The 12,884-nt window shown below is 41.2% G+C and overlaps 1 protein-coding gene across 1 annotated transcript in view; it reads left to right on the forward strand.

The window, feature by feature from the left end:
- Positions 1-464: 464 nt before the first annotated feature.
- ATG5 (autophagy related 5) overlaps positions 465-12,884 on the forward strand; it is a 114,553-nt gene continuing 102,133 nt past the window's right edge. The window contains exons 1-2 of the mRNA XM_052646030.1: positions 465-697; positions 7,072-7,235. Of these exons, the coding sequence (XP_052501990.1) occupies positions 7,128-7,235 (108 nt within the window). The 5' untranslated portion in view covers positions 465-697; positions 7,072-7,127. The remainder of the gene's footprint in view (positions 698-7,071; positions 7,236-12,884) is intronic.

The raw sequence follows: 12,884 nt of genomic DNA on the forward strand, positions 1-12,884 counted from the left end.
TTTAACCAACAGGAAGACAAAGGTATATACAATTGGATGGATGGAGGGCTTCAGTATTCAGGTATTTTATTGTTAAATACCTGTTAATTCATGCTGTGGCTCTGACAAAGTGAAGATGAGAAAACAGATATGAAAACACTTTGAAGACCAACGTTTTATTAATTTTACTGTGGGAAGCCAGGAGACAGAAGCCGCGATCAAGCTCCAGTGAGGCAGTGTCTCCGTATTTGTAAAAGCCTCTGCTCTCACAGAACTGTTATAACCTTCTTAAATACCAATGACTGCCAAAAGCACAGACAAGCCGGGAGAGCATCTGCGAACTTGCCAGGGGTTTGACCGCTCGGTCCGCGCATGCTCAAGTCTCGCTCCAGCCTCGGTGCAGGGTTGGGCCGAACTCGGGGGGCGGAGTGCGGGCCACGTGGGGTCTCGTGACGTCATCTCCGGGCGCCGAGGGTGACTGGACTTGCGGTGGGCTTCCAGGGCTCCGCGGCGCTGGGGGCCGTCTTTGCTGGATACCGGAGGGCGGAAGTGCAGCTGGGCTCTACTCCGACCTCCGCGCAGGTGCCTTCTGCGGCTGCGCGGGCCATCGGGACTCCCGGCTGGTGCATCTCGGCGGGATAGTGTGTTGGGCTCTCTCCTCCGCCCAGCGTCTTCACCTGTGCAGGAAGCCGGAGGAGAAGCCGGCGCTTCTAGTAGGGTATGTGTGTGTCTGTTACCCCAGTGTGAGGAAATGCCCGCAGGAAGAGGGTTGGGGAAGTGCCAGGTAGGTGTGGTAAAAAGGAGGGGCGTGTGCATTGAGAGGAACGCTCCCCCGGGCGGTGGTGGCGGGTGAAGGTGGTTCCTCCGAGGAAGGTGGCGTTGCCCAGGCGCCGCCCCCGGAGCCCTAGCGCCGGCTGTGAGGGTGTAGCCTGTGTGATCTCTGGAGGGAATACGTCCGTTCCTTTCTAAGGTAGGAAGCCTGGGTCTCATCACAGGCTCTAGAGTTTAGTTCAGGACCTGCATTTTTCGTGGAGTAGTTATTTAGATCGTAGATATTTCATAGGCAGTTCGATTCTATCCGAAATCGGTGGAGTTTTCCCCAGTTTATCTTCTCAAAGCATTCATTAAGTCTCATTTTAATAATATTTAGTGCCAAAAAAAATCAATTTCCCGTTGGCAAAGCACTTTCATATACTTTAATTATACTTTGGATTATTTTCAAGTCACATCTGAAGTTGAGGAGCTTAGGGAAACTGGATTGGTTCTAGATTTTTCTGAAGGGTGTGGAGGCACAACATGTTTTTAGCAAGAATCAGAACCCAGAGGCTGTCAAACGGCACTGGTTCTAAAGCCTTCTAGAATTTACTTGATAAATTTCCGAGTTTTGGGGACTGTGTGTACTTGGGTCTGAACCGAAGTATTTTGTGATTTCCATAAAGGGAGTTGTTGATTGAATTTTGAATTTGAAAGTAAACATGTTGGGCTAAGGGCAGCAGTTGAGGGAAATTTTAGGATTTTATATTGGATTTGACCATGTTTTTTGATCCACCATGGTATGCTGCTTAAAATTGGGGAAAAACGAACAGAATGATACTATATGGATAAGAGATTTTAGAATAATGTACAAGCTTCAAGTGTAGACTCACTTTATTAATTTAACAGATATGAAGTGCCAGTTATGTGCCAGGCACTGAACAAAAAATAAAACAATAAACAGTGAAGAAGATGATAAAAATCGCTGCCGTCATGAAGTTCACTTTTGAGGTTTGGGGTGGGGAGACATTAATTTAAAAGTTAATTATATGTGAAGTGGAGTGGTGAAAAGTGCTGTGGAGAAAAAATAATGAAGGGGAATGGGACATGCTGGTGTCATGTGTAGGAAGTTACAGTGGTGGCCTAAGAGAAGATGACATTTGAGCAGAAACCTAGTAATGATAAGGAAGGGTGCCATGTAGATGTAGTGGAAAAGACCAGGAGAACAGCCAGAGTCCCTGAGGCAGGAGCATATCAGCTAGTTTGGCTCCACCAGGGGAGCAAGTTGGAGAGAGATGTAGATAAGCAGGTCAGAGTAGGTAGTTAATGTTAGTTGCTCAGTCTGGTGTCCGATTCTTTGCGACCCCATGAACTGTAGCCCACCAGGCTTCTCTGTCCATGGGATTCTCCAGGCAAGAATACTGGAGTGGGTTGCCATTCCCTTCTCCAGGGGATCTTCCTGATCCAGAAATCGAACCCAGGTCTCCTGAACTGCAGGCAGATTCTTTACCTACTGAGCTACCAGGGAAGCCCCAGGTCATATAAGGGCCTGGTAAGACTTTTTTTTTTTTTTTAAACACTTTGACTTCTTACTTTGAATGAGATGGTCTGGTTTTGAGTGGCTTCCCAGGTGACTCAGTGGTAAAAAAATCCACCTGCAGTGTGGATCTCTGGGTCAGGAAGATCCCCCGGACAAGGGAATGTCTACCCACTCCAGTACTGTGGCCTGGAGAATTCCAAGGACAGAGGAGCCTGGAGGGCTGCAGTCCATGGGGTTGCGAAAGAGTCAGATACGACTGAGGGACTAAACAACACAAGTTTTGAATAAAGGAGTGAACTCATCTGACTTGGGTTTTAAATTTTTTTTTTTCTGATTATGTTGTTATCTTTCTGCAGAAATGTTGAGACCTCTGTTGGTAGACTGTGACATTTATCGGAGTTAAAGGTCACAGTGACTTGGATCAGTGTGGTAATAGTGGAGGCGGTGAGACATAGCCAGGTTCTATACTGGTGTCTAAGCTAGAGCTGGTCAGCTGTGAAGAGGGCTCATGGTTGACTCCCAGATTTAAGGCCTGAGCAGCTAAAGAATGGAGTTACCACTTAGTGGTTTGGGGAGGATCACAGAGTACTAGGAAGAGGAGAGAGGGAGATCTGAAATCATCTTCTGTTTGGCACTTGCTGAATTTCCAAAGGAAATGTCAGTATACAGTAGTGTATGTGGAACCAGAGTTCAGAAGAGAAGTCTAGGTTGAAGATGTGAATGTGGGAATTGCTAATGTGTAAATGATATTTAAAACCCTAAGAGATCTCCAAAGGCAGGGTTCAAGGACTTCAGGACATTTCAACATTTGGAGGTTGGGGCGAGTTACAGACTATATCCTTCAGGATGGGGGTGGGCCTGTTTATTAAAACCCCTGTTCAAAACTAGTGATCCTTAGTAACCAGATAGAAGGAAATAGTTAAAAAGCCAAGTCTTTAGCTGAGAGAGAGTAAGGAAGGAGATGTGAAAATTTGAGACGAGAGAGTTGATCTGGGACAGTGGAAGAATAAATGGACTAGGGAAACTTGAGAACCCTGGGCTGTACCCAGAGCCCACTTTTGAATTTAAAGGGAGACCAGCCAGCAGATTTTTAGACGTTTACAAATTTACTAGTAGTAGGTATTTGATATTTTAAGTAATTTGTGGATAGTTGGGGATTTTGTCAGCAAAAAAACAGCTTCAGGTAGTAGGTTAGCCGTTCTTGGTTTGTAAAAGGGATGGTTAATTGTGCATTACATTCTTATCATACTCACTATACTGTTTGCTAAGTGTTTTTCTTTGGACACACCTACCATTTTTGCAGGCTGTGAATTAGATGCAGAAAATACAGCAGCAGTCAGGTAGTAGTCATTGCCCTAAAGAAGCTTATTTCTAGTAGACTGTATCATGGTTTGAGATTTCTGTTCTTCGAAAATGTTACCTTCAAGTTGGATGCGTGGTTTGATATCATTGTGTATGTATAAGAGGGAAAAATATTTTTCTAAAATGATAAAATTCACTGAATTTAAAGTGTGATTGTACCAATTTAGGAAAGAGTTTAGGTGGAGAAGTTTCTTCAGTAGCTAGTGTAACCTTGGGATTTATGTATTTTATTTATTTATATATTTTCCAGTGTTTAACAAAAATTCCAGAACCTACTATGTGCTAATTGTGCTACCCTCCCTGATACAAAGGTATATATGACTCAATTTCTGCTGTCCAGGAACTCACAGTTCAGTTTTGGGAGGGGCAAGAGTCAGATAAGATAAACATAACTGCAGTGTGTTGTTATACCATATAACAATAAAGATAAATAATAAGTAATTAGATTGTAGTTTGCTTAGTGGAAGGCTTCTCAAGAAACTGATGTTAGGTTCACTCTTAAAAGAGGATTAAGAATTCGCCAAGAGAAGGGGCAAAGGGTATGCAAGCAGAGGGGCCATGGAATTAAATACATATTCCATTTTTCCAGTTGTTGGTTACTAGGTGCTAAACACAGAGCAACCTGTGACATTAGAATTATCTTCAGTTTACAGATATGAGGTTTGGAGATGTCAGGTTTGTTGTCCAAGGACTCACAGCTTATATGAGGAAGTCAAGGTTGAAACCCATGTCAGTCCAGTTTCAAAACCTCTTTAACTACCTTACTCTGTTGTCTGCTGTAAGCATTTAAATCTTTTCAGTCCTTGTCTATCCCTCAGCCAGTCTTTTTACCAGCTTCTGTTCTTCATTGGAAAAGCCTCCTATCTGTTTTCAATCCACTGCTACTGGTCTAGGTCAGGCACTCATTAGTTTATGCCTTAGTTGCAGACGTTGCTTCCTGGCTATCCTTTCTCTGACTCAGATCTCCTTTTGCGCCTTTTGTGCACTGCCACCAGATTTGTTGTTGCTGTTCATTTGCTAAGTCATGTCCTACTCTTTGCAACCCCGTGAACTGCAGCATGCCAGGCTTCCCTGTCCTTCACTATTTCCCTGAGTTTGCTCAAACTCGCATCCATTGAGTCAGTGATGTCATCCAACCATCTCATCCTCTGTCACTTCCTTTTCCTCTTGCCCTCAATCTTTCCCAGCATCGGGGTCTTTTCTTTCCATCAGGTAGTCAAAGTATTGGAGCTTCAGCATCAGTTTTTCCAATGAATAGTCAGGGTTCATTTCCTTTAGGATTGACTGGTTTGATCTCCTTGCAGTCCAGGGACTCTCACGAGTCTTCTCTAGCACCGCAGTTCGAAAGCATCAGTCTTCAGCTCTCAACCTTTTTTATGTACAACTGTCACATCTGTACATGACTACTGGAAAAGCCATAGTTCTGACTATACCAGATAACTCTTTTTATTTCACCGTTATAGAACCTCACAGCTTGCTGGATAAAGCTGAAAACCTACAGTTATCTATTTGGTATACTTCATGATCTAGTTGGCTCAGATAGTAAAGTGTCTGTCTACAATGTGGGAGACCCAGGTTCAATCCCTGGGTTGGGAAGATCCCCTGGAGAAGGAAATGACAATCCACTCCAGTACTCTTGCCTGGAAAATCCCATGGACAGAGGAGCCTGGTAGGCTACAGTCCATGGGGTTGCAAAGAGTCAGACGCGACTTCACTTTCACTTTCACTTTCACTTCACTTTCATGATCTAGTTACATTATATATTTACAAATTTGACATTAAAGGAATAATAATTGCTTTTATGTCTCAGCACTTACTGTGTCCAGTACCATGTCACATACTTTATAGATTTTTTTCTCTAGAACAACCCTGGTAACTTTTACAGTTAAGGAAACTGAGACTTAGTGAAGTAAAGTGACTTGCTTAAAATCATGTGTGGTAGTAGACCTCGTCACAGTGTCAGCTCTTTCATTGTCTACTGCTGTTCCCAATATGTTTCCTAAAAAGTTGGCTCATATATTGCTCCTGCCACTTCCTGTCTTTGCTGATGCTGTATTGCCCTGCTTGGATTATTTGTCTTCTTTTCTTCTGTCCATATTTTACCCATTCTTCAAGTTCAGTATCTTTTAAAATTCTTCCCTGAACACTGTAAGTTCTGTTAATATTTAACTTCTTCCCCTCCTCCCTATGAAAGCACTCACAAAGTAACATTTAAGTTTAACCATGGACATTTTGGAGTTGAAAGGGATGTTTGGCAGTTAATATGGTATCGTGGAAAGAATGCGAGATTGAAAATCCTGCTGCAGTAGAGGAAAAAGTAAAGGTGCGGTGAGGTTCTGCCTGATTCATGCATAGAAGAAAGGCTGTTTTGAGCAGGATCCTGAAGGCTGTCCCAGTTGAAGACAAGGTGGGGAAGGCTACTTTAGGGTGAGGAACCACCAGCGTGAGCACAGCTATGGAAAAGACATGAAAGTACATGGTATGTTTAGCAGATTTGTAAACAGTACCTTCTGAGCAATGCTTGTAGGGGCTTCCCTGGTGGCTCAGACAGTAAAGAATCTGCCTGCAATGCCGGAGACTCGGGTCCTATCCCTGGGTCTGGAAAATCCTTTGGAGAAGGGAATAGCTCCGCAGTCCAGTATTCTTGCCTGGAGAATCCCCATGGACAGAGGAGCCTGGTGGGCTACAATCCATTGGGTTGCGGAGTCAGATATGCCTGAGGTTTTTAAAAAATGATCACCACCATCGTCATCGTCATTATCATCGTGAAGCCCTCAGCATCTGCCACAGATCAAACTGTGACTCTATCAAGAGTGTTACTAGCAATGCTCACTGCATAATTTTTGGCTGTATTTTCCTTTACTAATTCCAGTTTACACTAGATAATGCTTTTGATTATTCTAAGTTCTTGAAGTTTTCGACTTTTAAACATTTTTTGAGACACGCTCTTGTTGGTTCTATAAATTATGATGACAGATACATCTTATACTACTAGTACTGTGTTACGGGCATTATTGTAAGTATTCTACATGTATGAATTTAATTTTCATATCTCTCTTACATGGTCAGTGCTGTTATTCCCATTTTATAGATGAGAAAACTGAGACAAAAGTTACAGTGAAGAGTTCACTTTAGATAAGCAGTGTACTTTTTTGGGGCTTGAGAGAATGTTGCAAGTATAGTTTCACTTTGGCTGTGGTTTGTTAGTTGTATATGTAATTTTGAAATGGTTACTTCCCTGATCTCTTTAAATAAATAATAGTTTCACATTTGGAATTTGTTGTACTGATTTTTGCATTCATTCTAAAGAATGCCATCATCTAGTTTTTTGAAGTGAATAATCTTTACAGCATTCTTGATTTCCTATAATCTTTGTTTTGGAGCACGTTTGTTTATTCTTACAAGGATCAGACCAGTACTCTTCATTTTATTTTCAGTTTGGCTTTGGCTGAAAATAATTTAGCCTATATGTACTGCTTTCATCACTGGAAGAATGACAGATGACAAAGATGTGCTTCGAGATGTGTGGTTTGGACGAATTCCAACTTGCTTCACCCTGTATCAGGATGAGATAACTGAACGTGAGGCAGAACCATATTATGTAAGTATGCTGGTGGTGGCAAATGGGATGTCAGAACTTTGTCCATTTCTGTAAAGAAAGCTCTTAAGAACCAGGAGGCTGGTTTTCAACTCTTGTTACACAATTAATATGTGCTTATGGAAAAAAAAATTAGGAGACCCAGATCTGTGAAAAGAAGGAAGTAAGAATCACCTCTAATCCTACTGCTCAGAGGATAAAAGCACTGCTGACATGTTGATACGGGACCGTCTTGACTTTCTTTTTCCTACACATCTATAGTATATGATAATGAATCATAAGTTATGTGTGGTTTTTTAACAGGAAGATGTTTTGAAAATGATAGGTTCAGATTTGGTTCTTTTGTATTCAAAGCAACTTTAAATTTTTTTTGATAGCTGAATGAACATATGAATGTGGGTGCATCTTCATATGTTCATGAGTTAATATAGATAATATGAAATATATTGTTTAATAACAAATTGTCGCATGTAGGCTTGTGGATTTGAGTTAGTGTATTATCTGTTCTCAAATGAGAGTAGCAGTTATCTTTTGATTTTAGTCTGCTTTTCTTTTTCCAATTGGCGATATGATCCAGACTTAAGCATCTGTCAGTCAGGGATAATAGTATGTTGCCCTTTCACTAGATAGTCCCTAGTAGGCAAAGACATTCTCAGTTACTGTCAGTTCAGCTTTTCCTTTGTGTCTCAGGTACACAGTCTTCCCAGGGGCGCTAGTGGTAGAGAACCCGCCTGCCAATGCAGGAGACATGAGACACGGGTTTGATTCCCAGGTTGGGAAGATCCCCTGGAGAAGTACATGGCAACCCACTCCAGTATTCTTGCCTGGAGAATCCCATGGACAGAGAAGCTTGGTGGGCTGCAGTCCATGGAGTTGTGAAGAGTCAGACGCAGCTGAAACGACTTAGTATGCATGCACACATAATATTATTTACTCAGGAAGATCTGGAGAAGTGGAAATACATCTGTGGTGCTGGACCGTCTCTTGTTTCACTTTAGTAGAGCTTGCCCTTGGCTTTCTCTCCTGTGTGCTGGTGAGGCAGCGCTCGTCCCCTACCTGCCCCAGCTGGGGATAGTCAGATGGCTGGAGGAAGCTCCTTTAGGGGCCCGTCCTCTAACTTGCTGGGTACAGGAACTGTTTCGTTTTTCTCTGTGCATCCTTGAATCTGGAATATGTCACACAAATGGTAGATACTCAGTGCATGAAAGTCTGTCCACCCCCATGTTGGGGGTTTGTTTAAATTCTCTGGGTTTTCTTACTGAATGATACTTTCAGAGAAATTGGGTAGTCTTTTGTACTTTTTCAGATAATCATAACTGATTATATAAATTTGAATCATTTTTACTTTGGAAACTCAGCAGTTTTCCACCTTTAGAAAAACTTCCATGGTTAAAAATGAAAAGTGATCATAGTTTATTTTTAGAGACATTTCATTTATTAGATGTATTTTTACTCTTCTCCCTCAGTAGCTTGGGTTAGGATATCGTTTGTTTCCAAACTAGCTTTTGCTATTTTAATGAAAACTTTTAACCTTGGGCAGCTTTCTAATAGTACTTACATGAAGGAGTGTATGTGTGTCCAGTTGGTCAAAGTAGTGAAAGCTAAGAGATATATGATTTAAGACTGTTTACTTTTAAATCAGAATATGATATTTGACACATTTTCTGCACTTAAAAAAAGCGAGTAAAGAATATAATATTTTTCCTTCCTTATTTATAAATCTGTTTTAAATATGAAAAGACCATTGTGAGAACTAGAGGGTAAGTTTTCTAATAGAATTAAAAATGGTAGAATAATAAGATTAACTGTTAGAGGAAGATTGTTTTTAGTAATAATTGATTTTTTTTTCCTTGAATTCTTCCTAATTCTTCACCCAAAAGAAACTTCATTGTGGTCGTATTTTTGCAGATTATTGGGTGACAGGCATATCATAAATATTAACCAAAGAACCGAACTTTAAAACCATGCAGCATAATTCAGATTTTGCTCTTTAAATGCATGCATACTTAAGTGTGGAAAAGGAAATGGCAACTCACTCCAGTGTTCTTGCCTGGGAAATCCCATGGGCGGAGGAGCCTGGCAGGCTACAGTTCATGGGGTCACAAAGAGTCAGATAAATACTGAAGTGTAAGAAAGAAAAAATGATGATGTGAACACTCACCTAGAGCCAGACATCCTGGAATGTGAAGTGAAGTGGACCTTAGGAAGCATCACTACGAACAAAGCTAGTAGAGGTGATGGAATTCCAGTTGAGCTATTTCAAATCCTAAAAGATGATGCTCTGAAAGTGCTGCACTCAGTATGCCAGCAAATTTGGAAAACTCAACAGTGGCCACAGGACTGGAAAAGGTCAGTTTTCATTCTAATCTCTAAGAAAGGTAATGCCAAAGAATGCTCAAACTACTACACAATTGCACTCATTCACACGCTAGTAAAGTAATGCTCAAAATTCTCCAAGCCAGGCTTCAGTAGTTCATGAACCATGAACTTCCAGTTGTTCAAGCTGGTTTTAGAAAAGGCAGAGGAACCAGAGATCAAATTGCCAACATCCACTGGATCATGGAAAAAGCAAGAGAGTTCCAGAAAAACATCTATTTCTGCTTTATTGACTATACCAAAGCCTTTGACTGCGTGGATCACAGTAAAATGTGGAAAATTCTAAAAGAGATGGGAATACCAGAGCACCTGACCTGCCTCTTGAGAAATCTGTATGCAGGTTAGGAAGCAACAATTAGAACTGAACATGGAACAACAGATTGGTTCCAAATACGAAAAGCAGTGCATCTAAGGTGTATATTGTCATCCTGCTTATTTAACTCCTATGCAGAGTACATCATGAGAAACGTTGGGCTGTATGAAGCATGAGCTGAAATCAAGATTGCTGGGAGAAATATCAATAACCTCAGATATGCAGATGACACCACTCTTATGGCAGAAAGTGAAGAAGAACTAAAAAGGCTGTTGATGAAAGTGAAAGAGGAGAGTGAAAAAGTTTGGCTTAAAGCTCAACATTTAGAAAACAAAGAATTATGGCATCCAGTCCCATCCCTTCATGGCAAATAGATGGAGAAGCAGTGGAAACAGTGCCAGACTTTATTTTTTGGGGCTCCCAAACCACTGCAGATGGTGACTGCAGCCATGAAGTAAAAAGACACTTATGCCTTGGAAGAAAAATTATGACCAACCTAGACTGCATATTAAAAAGCAGAGACATTACTTTGCCAACAAAGGTCCGTCTAGTCAAGGCTATGGTTTCTCCAGTAGTCGTGTATGGATGTGAGAGTTGGACTGTAAAGAAAGCTGAGTGCTGAAGAATTGATGCTTTTGAACTGTGGTGTTGGAGAAGACTCTTGAGAGTCCCTTGGACTGCAAGGAGATCCAGCCAGTCCATCCTAAAGGAAGTAAGTCCTAAGTGTTCATTGGAAGGACTGATGTTGAAGTTGAAACTCCAATACTTTGGCCACCTGATGCGAAGAGCTGACTCATTTGAAAAGACCCCAATGCTGGGAAAGATTGAAGGCGAGAGGAGAAGGGGATGACAAAGGATGAGATGTTTGGATGGCATCACCAACTCAATGGACATGAGTTTGAGTGAACTCCGGGAGTTGGTGATGGACAGGGAGGCCTGGCATGCTGCAGTCCATGGGCTCGCAGAGTCGGACACGACTGAGCTACTGAACGGAACTGAAGAAAGAAAATGCTGTATACAAAACCACTAGCAGTGGTTTTAGTATTAGAATTATTATCGGTAAACATTTTAGTGCCAATATGATTTTAGTTCACATATCTCTTTGTTGTAAATTAAGCTTGAATGTATTTTTAATTGCTTTGAGTTATAATAATGATACTGTTTTATAGAGGTAGATGAAATGGGATGAAAATTTGGCCTGAGAGCTAGTAGACCTCTTTCCCAAACATTCTTAGAGTTCAGGTGAGGTGATATAACAGGGTTGTCATTGTGACCTGAAGCATCCATTTGTGTTCAGGTAGAGGTGCAAGAAGGATGGGTGAATGGGAATGTAGCTTCCTTTTATTAATGTTTATAGCTTCTTTCTTAGAAACTGGATTTTAAAATATCCACTCTGTACCAAATTTGTAAATTAAATAATTTTTATTCAAAGAGTCTTCTGGGATTTTCTGTTTTAATTGGAAAAGCTTATTAATGTTAGATATATTTCTGTTTATTTCTGCATTTTGATTTGTTGCCTCTGTATAAATCTTTCAGCCAATTCTGTGTGTCATAATCATTGAGAATTGTATCTTATATTTCAGAGAGTATTAGCAAGGAACTTTCCTAGAAACAAAGCAACTTTTCAGTTTTTGTTGTTTCTGTTATATTCATTTGAACTGTTACTTTTCCTTTAGATTATCCAATATAAAACATGCACACTAAATTGCATTCATACTTTGTGACTTTTTCCCAGAGGTAATCACGCAGATGTGTGGTAATTGATCTGAGTAGACCCTAAACTTTTCCCAGCAGTCCATAATCAACTGTGTCTGTCCTCTGCTAGGACTCCTTCTCTGAGCCCTCACCTCACTTCCTACTTCACAAGGAAAATAGAAACCACGTGACAGGACCTTCCTTAACTTTCTGCCACCAACTCTGTAAAGCGTATCTGCACAGAGGTGAAAGCGTACCTGCACAGATTCACTTTTTCTTACTTGTTTTAATGGAAGAGGTGCCCTTTCTTCTCGGGCAAGTCCCTACCTTCCATCTGGATCCCATCTTCTGTCTTCTCTATTTATTTTACTTTGAACTTTTTCTGTCTATTGACAACTTCTTTGCAGCATTTGTTTTGTCTCAGATCCTTCCTATCCTGTAACAAGCCTCTTTGACCCCATCTTTCTTTCAACCACTTGCTATTCCTTCACAGCCAGACTTATCAAAAGGATTGTCTGTACTCATTGTCTCCTCCCCACCTCCCACCACTTACTTCACTGTAATCATATTTTCACACTGCTCCAACAAAACTGTCCTTGTCAAAGTCCCTAATGACATCTTTTAAATTTTTTTTATTTTTTAACCAGACCTAGAGTCTGCTTTTGAGCTTTGATTTGCTTGATCTCTCAGCCCTATTTGATGTTGTTGGCTGTTTACTGGGTTTTATTACACTGTCCTCTAGCTCTGCAGTGCCTCATCCCTGGTTTTGCTCCTGTGGTCCCCTTTGCTTTGCCTTTTTTTTTGGTCCACTTCTCTGTTTTGTTTTTGTTTTTTTTTTTTTCGGTGGGGCGGGGGGTGCTTCCCTGATAGCTCAGTTGGTAAAGAATTCACCTGCAATGCAGGAGACCTCGGTTCAATTACTGGGTCAGAAAGAATTGCTAGAGAAGGGATAAGCTACCCATTCCAGTATTCTTGGGTTTCCCTTGTGGCTCAGTTGGTAAAGAATCTGCCTGGAATGCTGGAGACCTGGGTTCAATCCCTGGGTTGGGAAGATCCCTTGGAGAAAGGAAAGTCTACCCACTCCAGTATTCTGGCCTAGAGAATTCCATGGACTGTATAGTCCATGGGGTTGCAAAGAGTCAGACATGACTGAGCGACTTTCTCTTTCTCCATTTTTTCCCCCACTAGAGCTCTCACTTCATTTTTATGTCTTTCTTGAGCATTTTTATCTTAACAGCTCCCCGGAATTTTTCTCCTGAGCTCCAGAT

This window comes from Budorcas taxicolor, chromosome 9 (genome assembly GCF_023091745.1).
Source record: "Budorcas taxicolor isolate Tak-1 chromosome 9, Takin1.1, whole genome shotgun sequence".
NCBI lineage: Eukaryota > Metazoa > Chordata > Mammalia > Artiodactyla > Bovidae > Budorcas > Budorcas taxicolor.